This window comes from Gasterosteus aculeatus, chromosome 14 (genome assembly GCF_964276395.1).
Source record: "Gasterosteus aculeatus chromosome 14, fGasAcu3.hap1.1, whole genome shotgun sequence".
In the NCBI taxonomy this organism is placed as follows: Eukaryota; Metazoa; Chordata; class Actinopteri; order Perciformes; family Gasterosteidae; genus Gasterosteus; species Gasterosteus aculeatus.
The window spans coordinates 17,022,654-17,035,605 of NC_135702.1; the positions used below are offsets into that span (position 1 = coordinate 17,022,654).

The window sequence follows — 12,952 nt, forward strand, 5'->3', positions numbered from 1 at the left end:
AAACTACATATGATTGAGTAGTAAACGTCAAATGTCAAGGAAGTCCGTTTCATTTGACGTTTGACAGCAGCTGAGGAGAACAACGCCACTCGGCCACGACCTCTACTGGGCAATGCAGCATATTGCCTGTGGTTATTGCTCAGTATCGTCTGTCCAATCAGGAGCCTGGAGGCTGGATCATGTGACCTGGTTGCGGTATACGGGAGGGATTGAACGGCAACAACATGGAGGGGCCTCCGTTCAGCTTCACACCCGAGCGGCACTGGACGGCGGAGAAAGAGAAGGATCTCATTGAGTTTTTCTCCAGTAAGTCAAACGCGCTACAATAGCAACTTGTCGTTGCTTAAAAGTTGTCTTTTTGATTGATAGGTTGTCATAAATTGCAACAATTAGCGGCAACCGTTGCTCGAAGAGACCAACGGAAACGAGCGATGAAGGCAGTAACAGCAATGGCGACTAGCAACTGAAGTAAGCTGTAGCTGTGGCTGCGTCTCAAAGTCGCTAGGCTGCATCCTTGTAGACTGCAGCCTTCGTAGACCTGGACTGGTCCTCCAACGACCACATAGACTGAACCGAACGGTCTCTGAAACGGGACGGTTCTGTCCTACGGGGACTTCCTGCTTGCGTCTTCAGCTTTACCGCCGCTGCTCCCGTTGCCCAGCAACCTGCTGCGCTCGACAGTAAAAGCCTTAAAAGCCGAAACATTTATAAAGTACAGATAAAGAAGATACAATTATTTCATTTAATTCAGGAAGATACGCTGCTCCTCCAGAGCATTTTATATTTCCGGCTGAGAAAAACTTGTTTCCCGGTTATTTTAAATTCAAATGAAATCTGTTAGGCCATGTACTTTCAGCTAACAGTAATAATGCAATCTCAAGACAGAGGAGAGCCCATCAATTAAAAACCACAACAGCACACACGTTTATTAACTTGTATGCAAGGACTTTCTCTATTGCATAGGAACATAACCGCACGTCACTGTTTACCTGAGCTCACTGTGTGGTTACGCCTTTGTCCATTTCTGTTGATAATATTAAGTATAAACTATATATAAAACCGTCTCAGCCCCAGTAGGATGTTAGTCAGCCTGGAAAGTAGAGAGTATCGTTTGGGTTTTTTTCCGATACCGGTGCTAACCCAATACTTTTAAAACGATACCGGTGCCTAAACGACGCCTGAACTGATACTTTTCTATTAAAAAAGCACATAACCATGATTGATAAAATTAAAGAAAGTTTTTTTTATTGCCAAAGCTAATTCTTTTCTTCAAATTGAACAATATATTAAGTGTTTACAGTTTAATTACAGTGTTTCCCCTATGTTAAAGCCAAAAGGGTGTATATTGGTTCATTGGAATTTGGAGAATATTAATTATTTAATTTTAGATGAATGCTCACTGTGCAGGAACTAAAGATAAGCAACATATATTGAAAGCATTTGTGTTGGATTGACGCTCCTTCTGTGTCTCGATGTATTGACGTCGTGAAAAGCTAACAAACAATCTCCTGTCATTCGCGCGAGTCACGTGTCTGCAGAACGCCGCTACACTCGGGCCGTCCGGGGACAGCAGAGGAGGGACTCACGCTGTGACCGCTGCTGGACACGTGTTCGTCCGTGTCCATCGGGGTGAAAACTTTGAATAACGGAGGGGAAACACTGACTTAAATAAATATAAATAGAAGGCAGATGGCTAGCTAGCTGCTGTAGCTGCACAAGCGGTACGCTGTCGTTAGCTACTGCGAGGACGGTGTCATCAATGTAGTGTTAATAAAGTTTTTCAATAGGCTCAGGCACCAAAGGCAAGCACCGAAATCTGCGTTGCATTTCGGACGGTAGATACCTATGGGGCGCCGTTTGTAAGATGTTGCACGTTCTAAAATCCTGCACAGTTTTGGTACATTTAGCATTATCGTATGAAAACGACAATATTCATATGTCACTTTTTCAAAAATTTAGAGAGAAATTCATGTAAATTCATGCAATAACTTTTCCAAGAATAAGGTTTGGAAGTAACACAAAGTTGTTAAATAGTATAAATGTTAAATGTAAATGTAAATCCATCCATCTTCAACCACTTTATCCGGGGTCGGGTCGTGGGGCTCCAGCATGGGACCCCAAACTTCCCTTTCCCGGGCCACATCTACCAGCTCTGACTGGGGGATCCCAAGGCGTTCCCAGGCCAGTGCAGAGATATAATTTCTCCAACTAGTCCTGGGTCTTCCCCGGGGCCTCTTCCCAGCTGGCCGTGCCTGGGCCACTTCCCTAGGGAGGCGCCCAGGGGGCATCCTCACCAGATGCCCAAACCACCTGAACTGGCTCCTTTCGACGCAAAGGAGCAGCAGCTCTACTCCGAGCTCCTCACGAATGGCTGAGCTTCTCACCCGATCTGTAAGGGAGACCCCAGCCACTCTCTTGAGGAAACCCATTTCGGCCGCTTGTACCCGTGACCTAGTTCTTTCGGTCATGACCCATCCTTCATGACCATAGGTGAGGGTAGGAACGAAGATTGACCGGTAGATCGAGAGCTTTGCCTTTGCTCAGCTCTCTTTTCGTCACAACGGTGCGGTAAAGCGAGTGCAATACCGCCCCCGCTGCTCCGATTCTCCGGCCAAACTCAATACAAGATTGGTGACAAGGCGCAGCCCTGGCGAAGGCCAACCCCCACCGGAAACGCCTCCGACTTACTGCAGAGCACCCGAACACATTTACTCTCGGGGGACCCGGTCATACGCCTTCTCCAAGTCCACAAAACACATGTAGACTGGATGAGCATACTCCCAAGCCCCCTCTATGATCCTGGAAAGAGTGAAGAGCTGGTCCGTCGTTCCACGACCAGAACAAAAAACGCATTGTTCCTCTTCAACCCTTGGTTTGACTATCGGCCGAACCCTCCTTTCCAGCACCTTAGAGTAGACTTTACCCGGGAGGCTGAGTAGTGTGATACCCCTGTAATTGGCACACACTCTCTGGGCCCCCTTTTTGAAGAGGGGTACCACCACCTGGTCTGCCACTCTTTTGGCACTGTCCCAGACTTCCACGCAATGTTGAAGAGGCGTGTCATCCAAGACAACCCCCCAACACCCATTGCTTTTAGCATCTCTAGACGGATCTCATCAATCCCCGGGGCTTTGCCACTGCAGAGTTGTTTGACTACCTCAGTGACCTCCACCAGGCCAATTGCCGATGATCCCTCCTCCGCCTCCAGCTTCGCCTCTACCAAATAGGGCATAGTAGTTGGATTCAGGAGTTGCTCAAAATGTGTTAACCTCCTCAGTCGCGGTCAACAGGGCCCCATCCTTACTGTACACAGCTTGGATGGTTCGCCGTTTCCCCCCCCTGAGGTGCCGGATGGTCTTCCAGAAGCACTTTGGTGCCCACGGAAAGTCCTTTTCCACAGTTACCCCAAACTCCTCTCATACTCCTTTGCCTCCATCACGTCAGAGGCTTCTGCCCTTTGAGCCCGTCGGTACACTGCAACTGCTTCCGGAGTCCCACCGGATATCATAACCCGGAAGGCCTCCTTCTTCAGTCGGACGGCTTCCCTGACCACTGGTGTCCACCACGGGGTTCGAGGGTTACTGCCCCTTTATGCACCGAAGACCTTGAGGCCACAACTCACTGCCGCAACTTGAGCAATGGAAGTTTTGAATATACACCACTCCGGTTCAATGTCCCCTACCTCCACAGGAATGTGAGAGAAGCTCCGCCGGAGGTGTGAGTTGAAAATCTCTTGGACCGGGGCCTCCTCCAGACGTTCCCAGTTCACCCTCACTACACGCTTGGGTTTACCGGGTCTGTCCCGAGTCTTCCCCCATCCTCTGACCCAGCTCACCACCAGATGGTGATCAGTTGACAGCTCTGCCCCTCTCTTTACCCAAGTGTCCAGAACATGCAGCCTCAGATCAGACGATACGATTACAAAATCGATCATTGATCTTTGGCCTAGGGTGCTCTGGTACCACGTACACTTATGAACATCCTTATGTTCGAACATGGTGTTTGTTATGGACAATCCGTGACTAGCACAGAAGTCCAGTAACAAACACCCGCTCGGGTTCAGATCAGGGAGGCCATTCCTCCCAATCACGCCTCTCCAGTTGTCTCCATCGTCGCCCACGTGCGCATTGAAGTCTCACAGTAGGACTATGGAGTCCCCTACTGGAGCCCCATGCAGGACTCCATTCAGGGTCCCCAAAAAGGCTGAATACTCTGAGCTGCTGTTTGGTGCATATGCACAGACAACAGTCAGAGTTTTCCCCCCCACCACCTGAAGGCGTAGGGAGGCGACCCTTTTGTCCACTGGGGTAAACTCCAATGTAGCAGCACTCAGCCGGGGACTTATGAGTATCCCCACACCCGCCTGGCGCCTCACACCATGGTGTGTAAAAAAATATATATATTTATTAACTAAACAAAGTGATAAGGAATACAGCTACAAAGTGAAATACAATGCAAACATACAATACAAACAGTCCACGAAGGTGCTCCCGTCCCACGGTGCGTCCCACCTTCTAGGACTGTCAACGAATATTCTATATTTGAATACATATTCGAATGTGAAAATGAATATTTGAATGTGACTTTGCGAGTGGGCGCGCGCCTGACTGTATATTGCATAAATAAAATAGACCAGATCGGCTACAACAACAGCTTCATGCACTGGTTTGATTATTTGCCGTGTCATGCCAATGAAAAGTTCCATGTTTACATGTTTCACTCGCTTCAATGTCGGTACGGTAAAACTTTCAGTTTCAATCACTGAATGAAGCCTGACATATTTGGGATAAGAATCGCGACATTAAACTGCTTGGACAAAACTCTTGATCAGCGCTCAGCATTTGTTTTTTATTGTCGTTCATTTAAACCGCTTTGCGCAGAGAGAGAGAGACGTCTGCGGTCTTGGCCATTAGTTAATTTACTTATTTTTGTGTAGGTAATATGTTGTTAATCGGTTTAAACTTAACTAAATCACCTATACAAGTAGTTATGTCTCGTATTAATTTGTCCTGTTATTGACGTGCCCAGATATTCGAATATATTTGAGCAATTTTGACAGCCCTAATTTATATACACGTGTGTGTGTGTGTGTGTGTGTGTGTGTGTTAAATCAACGAACTGTACACCTCTGGAGATTATCTTTTTATGTAGGCGAGTCTTAAATATTACTCCTAAAACAAAATGTCACAAATAAATGCCTGGATTTAAATTTACAGAATTATTATTTGTTATCAAAACCATCAAGCTGGTAAAATAAACTCTTCAAAATCATAATGAATTACAAAGAGACAAATTGTCTCATTTCAATAATATATATAGTGTACAAGCATAGAATTGTATGGTCACTGATCTATTTGGCTCCCAATACAACAAAACATATATATTTATACATACACGTTCAATAATGTAGTGGCTGAGTAACTTGTTGGCTTTCATTTGTCAGAGCACAGCTGCTTGTGGAACCACAAATCCGAGAGCTACAAGAACCGCCAGCTCCGATGGGAAACCCTGGAACGTCTGCGGGCCCTTCTGTCCGCGGCGCCGCCTCCCGCTCCGTTCACAGGTCGGCCTGTGGCTGCGGACTTTGATCTTCCCGAGCTGCACTTTGTCTAGAAACCCCAAATCATCTGCTCTTTCTCTCCAGTGGACGACATCAAGAACAAGTTCAAGAACCTGCGCACCACCTTTCAGCGGCAGTACAAAATGGTGAAGGCCAGCGAGGCGGGCCGGTCCGACGACGCCTTCGCGCCGCAGTGGAAGCACTACGAGCAGCTGATGTTCCTGCAGGGCTGCTGGGACCCGGACGGCGGCCCGGAAGAACGGCCGACCTCGCCGCGGAAGGAGGGCCGGACCGCCGGCTCCTCCCTTCCGCTGATCGACCCCCGCCTCCCCGACGTGCCCACCTGCTCCTCGGCCTCCTGCGTGCCCCCCAGCGCGCCGGGGAAGTGCTTGTGGACTGAGGAGAGAGAGCGCGCACTGATCGCTTTCTACTCTGGTAACGCCAACCCACCCAGACCGATTCCCAACATCGCTTGTTGATCCAAACCCCCACCGGGGCTCGGATCCTGGCTGACAGGCTGCCGTTGTGTTGTTTTTGTGTCACAGAGCACCACTGCCTCTGGAAGAAGAGGTCCGAAAACCACAGCAACCGCCTGCTGCGGCTGCGGCTGCTGGAGGCTGTGAGGAGCCGGCTGTCCGACGACTCGGCGCCGTTCTCAAGTACGGGTTGAGTGTTTATGCAGAAAATGAACCGGGACTGGAGATGTGACTCCTCTTTCGCTCTTTTGCAGTCGAAGACGTGAAGTTCAAGTTTAAGAACCTCCGGACCATTTTCAACCGGGAGTTCAAGGCGGTGCAGGCCAGCAGGGGGGCCGACAAGCTCCACCTGTCCAAATGGAAACACTACCAGCAGCTGCTCTTCCTCTGCGAGTCCTGCGATGAAGACGAGGGCCCAGACGACGTGAAGGTACCGCCGCCCCGGGTAGACCAGGCCCTGGATCTCAAAAACCACCCGCCCCCCTCCGCCCAGATCAAGTTCGGGGACCCCGGCGGCATCGAAGCCAACGGCGGCGCCGCCTACCAAGACTTCCTCCTCGCGTCTCCGGGTGACCTCAAGCAAGCGGACCCAGCGGCCGGCGCCACGTCCGGCGCCCCCCCGTCCTCTCCCCAGCAGGACGCCCAACCCGGTACCAGCCCCTGGCCCCTTCGCCCCCCCGGTTCGGTTCAGGCCGGCGGCAAGCGGAGCACCGACCCCCGCTGCCACTGGAGCGAGGCCAAAGTCCAGCGGCTCATATCGTTTTACTCCGGTTGGTGCCGCCGTCTGTTGTTGATCCGTGATTTCTTCCACGTGTTCACACGTCTCCTCGTGGACCTGTGTGGTCATACATGTGTTTTTATCCAGCGCCGGTTGTTGTTGTAATACCCGTTGCTGCCACCAGAGGCCGCGTTCTGTGCTAAAAGACTCACGCTTTCATCCACGTGACTTCTGTCTCTAGAGCACAGCTGTCTGTGGAACCACAGGTCGGAGAACTACAAGAACCGGCTGTTGAGACAGAGCCAGTTGGAGGCGCTGAGCAGCATGCTGTCCGACGACGGGTCGCCTCCCTTCTCAGGTAACAGCGGGGGGGCTCTTTGTGGGGCTGAGGCATGACCGCTGAATGCAAACCGTCAAATAAATGACCTCCCAATGTCTACGGGAGACGCACGTCAGTGACGTCCGTCTGCAGCGGCGAAGCTACGGTTTCTCTGAAGCTCCATGTGTTGCAGAACACGAATGAGTCACTCACGTGATCCGTGTTTCCCGTCACTGATCAAACTTTGAAGCTCCTTTCCTTTAGATTCCAGCAGCTCTCATCCTGGAGGCCACTCACACTACTTCAGGTCATTTAACTGAACATTCGAGTGCTGACCGCTCCTGTGATTCTTCCTTCCTCAGCGGAGGACATAAAGACGAAGTTCCGTAACCTGCGGACCATCTTCCAGCGGGAGCACAAGGCGCTGAGCGGCTCGCAGGACCCCCACCTCCCCAAGTGGAAACACTACCGCCAGCTGGTGTTCCTCTGCGAGCGGCCCGAAGACCCCCACGCAGCGCCGGGCCTGGAACCCCCTCCCCCGCCCACCCCCCCGGCCTCCCAGCACTCCCCTCCCCCGTCCCCGTCCCCCGCCGACAGCCGAGTGTCGGGAGGACGCAAGCGGCCCTGCGGCGAGGTGCTGGACGCGGCGAGGACGCTGGGTCGGAGCCAGGCGCCGGCGCCGCACGCGGGCTTCCTGAAGTACGTGGAGGAGTGTCTCAACGAGACGCCGGCGGACAGAGTGAAGAAGCTGAAGAAGATGATCATCGAGACGATCCACAGCGCGTCGGAGGAGGCTTAGTGTGTCAACACCTGGTGTCTCCCACGGCCCACGAGGGTGCAGCTGAGGGTCAACACGCGTGAAGAGGTTCAGTTTGAGACATGATGAGGTTGTTTCCAAAGTCAGAACACACAGCTACACGTTTTATTTCAGCCCTTGATCGCAGATTTACAGAGACATTCTCCATCGTTAACACGTTTTACAGAGAGACGGCATCAGAATGACATCTTCTGTGTCTCAGTGGACCTGATAAACTGCATTTACGCCTCCGTCGTCATCGCTTCATCTTAGAACTTGCAGTACCAGTCAAAAGTGTGGACACGTTGTCTCTCAATTCAATGTGAGTACTTCTTCCATTGGTTCTATAGCGTCGGCACCTCAGCCACGTTCAAACAGAACCGAGGTCCCGCGTCAGGATCCACATTCAGCCCACAGAACAACACCAACAATCCTAATTGGCCTGGCGCTACGTACGTTTAGCATGTGTGCGTCAGCGTCTCCGCCGGAGCGCATCGCCCTCTGACGAAGCAGAGGGTTGGACTAGTGGACACTTTGACCCAGGGGGACGGTTGGTCTCACGAGCTGCACCCGCTGGTGGCACCACCTTTCCCTGCACCGCCCGGCTGTGTGTCTCTGAGCGTCTCCGCTGGGAGGGACGCTGTCTTTTATTAACTGGACCTGTGAACATCTCAGCTTCGTTCCACGTCCCTAACGGATGTTTTCTGTTTGTTTGTCATGTGATAGTTTATATTTCTACAATATGAAGGGCTGCATTCGCCATAACATGTTAAGAATTCTGTAACGTGTGCAGGTTTATTACTATTATCTCATTGTCGGCTGCTTGTGCAGCTGTATAAAATGTGTTAAGGGCTTTCAAGTACTTGTATTTTAAAAAACATTTACATGTTTAAAAATAATATGTTACAAAACAAGGTTTTTGTTCAATTAAAATCTTTGAATTAATATTATTTCTACCCTGTTTTTTTGCACATTCACATAAGAATGATTTGTCCAAGTGCAGAAATGTGGACTTCATATGTGTGTCATTATTAAATGTGTGACACAAATGAGTGACAGTCTTTATCAAACTTTTGATTAAACAAGATGTCTTCACTGTCACCAATGTTTGGTTGTAATAAACTATTATTTAAATTTAAAGGTCACCTGAATCCATTTAAAAGCTCCAGTCATATTTCTTTTTCAAGTATAAACTATTGAGAAATATCGTGGACTTTAAAGGAAAGTGTGAACCTTCTGCCTTTAGAGTCCCGCCCACCCCTAGATGGCGAACTTGGATAACAACACAGTGGTCTTTGAAGACGGGTTAGAAGATCAAAAAGGACCACAAAGACTGCAAACATGATAAGACCACAAAGAGACAAAGCAACACAAAAGGAAACGCCGAACAACAACGAATAGACACAAAGCACAACGAGACGAAGCGCTACCGTGGACTCGTCCTCAAATCCTCAGTAGCTCGGTGGTCCTGAGCGCTGGCAGCCGACCGGATGTACGGGACCGACCTCTGAACCCAGGTGAAGGAAACCGCTGGAGCCCTCAAACCCTCCAACTACTCTGAAACATCTAATCAACTATTGGTTGGATTGACATTCGTGGTCCCAGGTGATCAATCACGATCACTTCGCTGACCTGCCAAAAAGGCTGAGACATTTTGGTTGAAGTGGCAACAGGTGTTTAAGGGAGAGGCCCCGCCCCCCCGGCATGGACCGCCTTCTTTCTGGTCACCCTCAATACCCTCCGACCTCCACCTGCAGCGTGCTGCCCCAGGGCCGGACCATGATGCATCAGCACTGAGGAACCTTTCCACACGTCTTCTTCTCCCCTTTCTATCAGGTTCTCCCATGTGTTCCTCTTGCCCTGTCTTACACCCTCCCCTCATCCCTCCTTTCCTACCTCCTACCCCCTCCCTGGCCTCCCTCTCCTTCTCTTAACACCCCCTCCCTTCCCCGCTCTCTCCCTCTCTCTCTTTTCCCTCTTTTCTTTTCGCTCAGTGAGTCGCAGTAAATCCTATTGTGATGCTAAACTGATTTTCGGAAGACAGAGAGAGAGAGAGAGAGACAGAGAGAGACAGAGAGAGAGAGAGAGACAGAGAGAGAGAGAGAGACAGAGAGAGAGAGAGAGACAGAGAGAGACAGAGAGAGACAGAGAGAGAGAGAGAGAGAGAGGAAGGAGAGAGACACAGAGACAGGGAGAGAGAGAGACACACAGGGAGACAGGGAGAGAGAGTTTGGATCCCTGTTGGAGCTGCTCTCACGTCACAGTGTAACGCGTTCTCCTCTCGGTGAACTCGTTGACCCCGCCGGGCCGCGGGGGGTCTGCGGGGGTCTGTGGCGCCGCTGCGCGCGTGAGGAATGAACTTTGCGGGACACGCGGACTCCGTCTCCCGTCGCCTCCCTCCACGCGCGTGACGGAAATGCGCCGGTGAAGAAGGGACCGTTTTCGGCTGTGCGGTGCTCGACCCCTCCGTCACCGGGCGGAGGACTCACGCGGCCCGCGGGGGGGCGGTGAGCGAACCCCGTCCCCGGACATGGAGAACGGGGTGCGGGCGGGCGGAGGAGGGGGCGGCCGGGTGCTGGTGGAGGCCCGGCTGCAGGGAGGAGCGCCGTGGGGCTTCACCCTGCAGGGCGGCCTGGAGCACGGAGAGCCGCTGATCATCTCCAAGGTACGGGACCGTCCTCGTGACGTCATCGCGCGTCACGCGCAAAGTACTCACATATATAGTATGTATACAGTAGTTTACATTTTCTCATTCAATTCAATGAGAAAGAGTGCCCACTTTTTACTGCTACTGTACATGTATAGATCGATAATATTACAATATAGTGTAATATTATCGATCTGGGGGATCTTGTGTTTACAATGTGGTCTAATAAGGCAGCGGTTTCCAAACTGGGGGGCGCGGTTTCATCGCGTTTTGTTTGAACGCGCCTCAGAGCGGCTCAGGTTACCGGCAGGAAGGTAACGAGTGGGGGGGAGAGAGAGAGAGAGGGGGGAGAGACACCAGCATCAGGAAGACCAAAAAGTCAGTGCAACGCCGACAAAATAGTTTGAAAAACTTCCTGTTAACTTCAATTTTAACATTTGTAAGTTTACTTGAAACTAAGTTTACAAAATGCAATAAACTGATACCAGGTTGAAACATTCAGACAACTTTTGGCCATTTGTCTTTCACCCTCAACCACAACTGAAAAGAACACCGTGTTACCGGCTGACGAGATTGTTAATCCAGGAAGTCGTTTGGAACACCACAAAGACGAGAGCCCACTTCCTTCCTTTTCAAACCTCAAACTGATACACAGCGTGTTGTTCTTCCTCAACAAACCGTCTATCGATGAGAATAAACAGTTCAGACTCATTTATGTTGTACAGAATCTACTGCATTCAATCAATGGTTGAATAATTATTTCACCTGTTACGAAATAATGTGAAATGGGGCCTAAATAAAATATGGCACTTTCAAAGTGTGATTTTTGAAATCACTAACTACTCAGCCTGGACTACTGTTGTTAGGAAAGTGATGATGATATCCTGTTTGTCCCCAAAGCAATGTGGCCTCATTGTTATTAGAATGCAAATGAGTAAGCTGGTTTGGGACAGAGGCCAAACTGCATGCAGTAAAATAGGACAAGAATGTCAATTATGTGTTGTCCTTTTAAACATGCTTGCGCTTTTATTTTGTAACATAATCAGATCATTTCCAGCACAGTTCTCCATGTTTCACCGCCAGCGCCCTTTTCTGTTTTTACCCTTTCTGTCTGTTTTTACCCTTTCTGTCTGTTTGTCCAACATGTCCAACCAATGTCTCCCTGCGTTTGTCTGACACACAGTGAAGCAGATTTACAAAATAGATTCTTGTCTACTGTTCCTTGACAGTGCGGTTTCTTTTGGCTGTGAGCCAGGGTCAGAGGTCACAGTGCAGGTTTCTGTTAATCCAGGTGGTTTGGCCCAGGTTAAATGCTTTGAATGAGTGGGAATCTGAGGGTCTGCCATCGAACTGGACGTGTGCAATTACACGGCCAGGCTTACCCCTTCAAAATAAAGGACACTGGTTAAGCTGTAACCATAAACTCTCTAGGAGAGAGACGTAGAGTCATTTTGTCATCGACTTTTCAACAGCCAGAAGAGTCGCCCCCTGCTGGACAGAGAAGAGTTTACGGTTCCTCATTGGCTTCACGTTCCATGGTTTCTTAAAGGGGCAAACACAGCCTGATGATAAGGGACACACAGGTTTGGGTGCGTTTACAGGTGGACCATCTAAAACTTGCGTTGGACTAAAATATAATTGGATTTTCAGTCCCCAAACACCTCAACAATGGCGGGTTCATAAAGTGATGAATACAAATGAAAACACTTCACTTTCTTTTACTTCTACTTTCAGTAGACATTGACAATGCAGTAACAGACGGGAAAAGATAGAGGACAAAGGCACAACCTTGCTATTCAAAATCAATTTAGTTATTTTTCTACCCCCCCCACACACACACACACACACACACACACTACTGTGTGAGTATATTTTCACAAATCACACGGCCTTTATTGATTAGAGGAGGTATGTTGTTTCAGTCACGGTATGAACAGACTGAGCCGCTCTGTTTGGACATCGCCGTCTGCAGGGTAATGAATTTCAGCTGGAATACCAAAGTCACTGACACACACACACACACACACACACACACACACACACACACACACACGGGCGCTGTGTTGCTGAGTGATTCTGCGAGCGGGCCTTATTTGGGTGTATTTATTCCTGAAAAAGGCTCACCGTGCAGCCGCGTGCACCGCTCTACGATTTAACACACCGTTCTTCCCTCCCAGCTGTGAAAGGATGTTTCTATTTCCTTTGCATCAGCGCTGCTCATTAGACACATCCCACACTTGTGTTGTCTGTTCAAACCAAACGAGTTTTCCACAATGTCTTGTGTTGCTTTTGGCTCTCGCGTGAGCGCTGTGTTGGGGACTCTTTCGAATCTCAGGCCCGGTTGGATCTGAACACAAAATGCTTTTGTTGAAACACAACACATGTTGTAATTCAGACGAGAATTCAGGGAATCGGACACGCCTTGAAGTGAAATTC

General features: G+C 49.8%; 2 protein-coding genes across 6 annotated transcripts in view; both read left to right on the top strand.

The window, feature by feature from the left end:
* Positions 1-161: 161 nt before the first annotated feature.
* Positions 162-8,814, top strand: LOC120831625 (uncharacterized). 2 transcript variants are annotated; one of them, XM_040197196.2, is made up of 7 exons: positions 162-306; positions 5,444-5,563; positions 5,645-5,995; positions 6,106-6,219; positions 6,291-6,806; positions 6,996-7,112; positions 7,436-8,814. In XM_040197196.2, the coding sequence occupies exons 1-7, from the start codon at positions 225-227 to the stop codon at positions 7,870-7,872; spliced, it is 1,737 nt and encodes a 578-aa protein (XP_040053130.2). In that variant the 5' UTR covers positions 162-224; the 3' UTR covers positions 7,873-8,814. The 2 variants fall into 2 exon arrangements, with proteins under 2 accessions (XP_040053130.2, XP_040053131.2); XM_040197197.2 differs by lacking the exon at positions 5,444-5,563 and having other exon boundaries at positions 203-306.
* A 1,091-nt stretch (positions 8,815-9,905) lies between these two features.
* Positions 9,906-12,952, top strand: part of shroom3 (shroom family member 3) — a 45,768-nt gene continuing 42,721 nt past the window's right edge. For 3 of the 4 annotated variants that reach the window (XM_040197188.2, XM_078088388.1, XM_040197195.2), the window contains exon 1: positions 9,906-10,534. In XM_040197188.2, coding sequence (XP_040053122.2) covers positions 10,400-10,534 — 135 coding nt within the window. In that variant the 5' untranslated portion in view covers positions 9,906-10,399. The remainder of the gene's footprint in view (positions 10,535-12,952) is intronic. The other variant, XM_078088389.1, reaches the window with a different exon arrangement.

What these genes read in the sequence shown, in the direction of transcription:
- LOC120831625 (XM_040197196.2), top strand. Translation starts at nt 225, where the DNA reads ATGGAGGGGCCTCCGTTCAGCTTCACACCCGAGCGGCACTGGACGGCG. An exon ending in CGACTCGGCGCCGTTCTCAA is followed by an intron (nt 6,220 to 6,290) that starts GTACGGGTTGAG and finishes GCTCTTTTGCAG; the next exon opens with TCGAAGACGTGAAGTTCAAG. An exon ending in GCTCATATCGTTTTACTCCG is followed by an intron (nt 6,807 to 6,995) that starts GTTGGTGCCGCC and finishes TTCTGTCTCTAG; the next exon opens with AGCACAGCTGTCTGTGGAAC.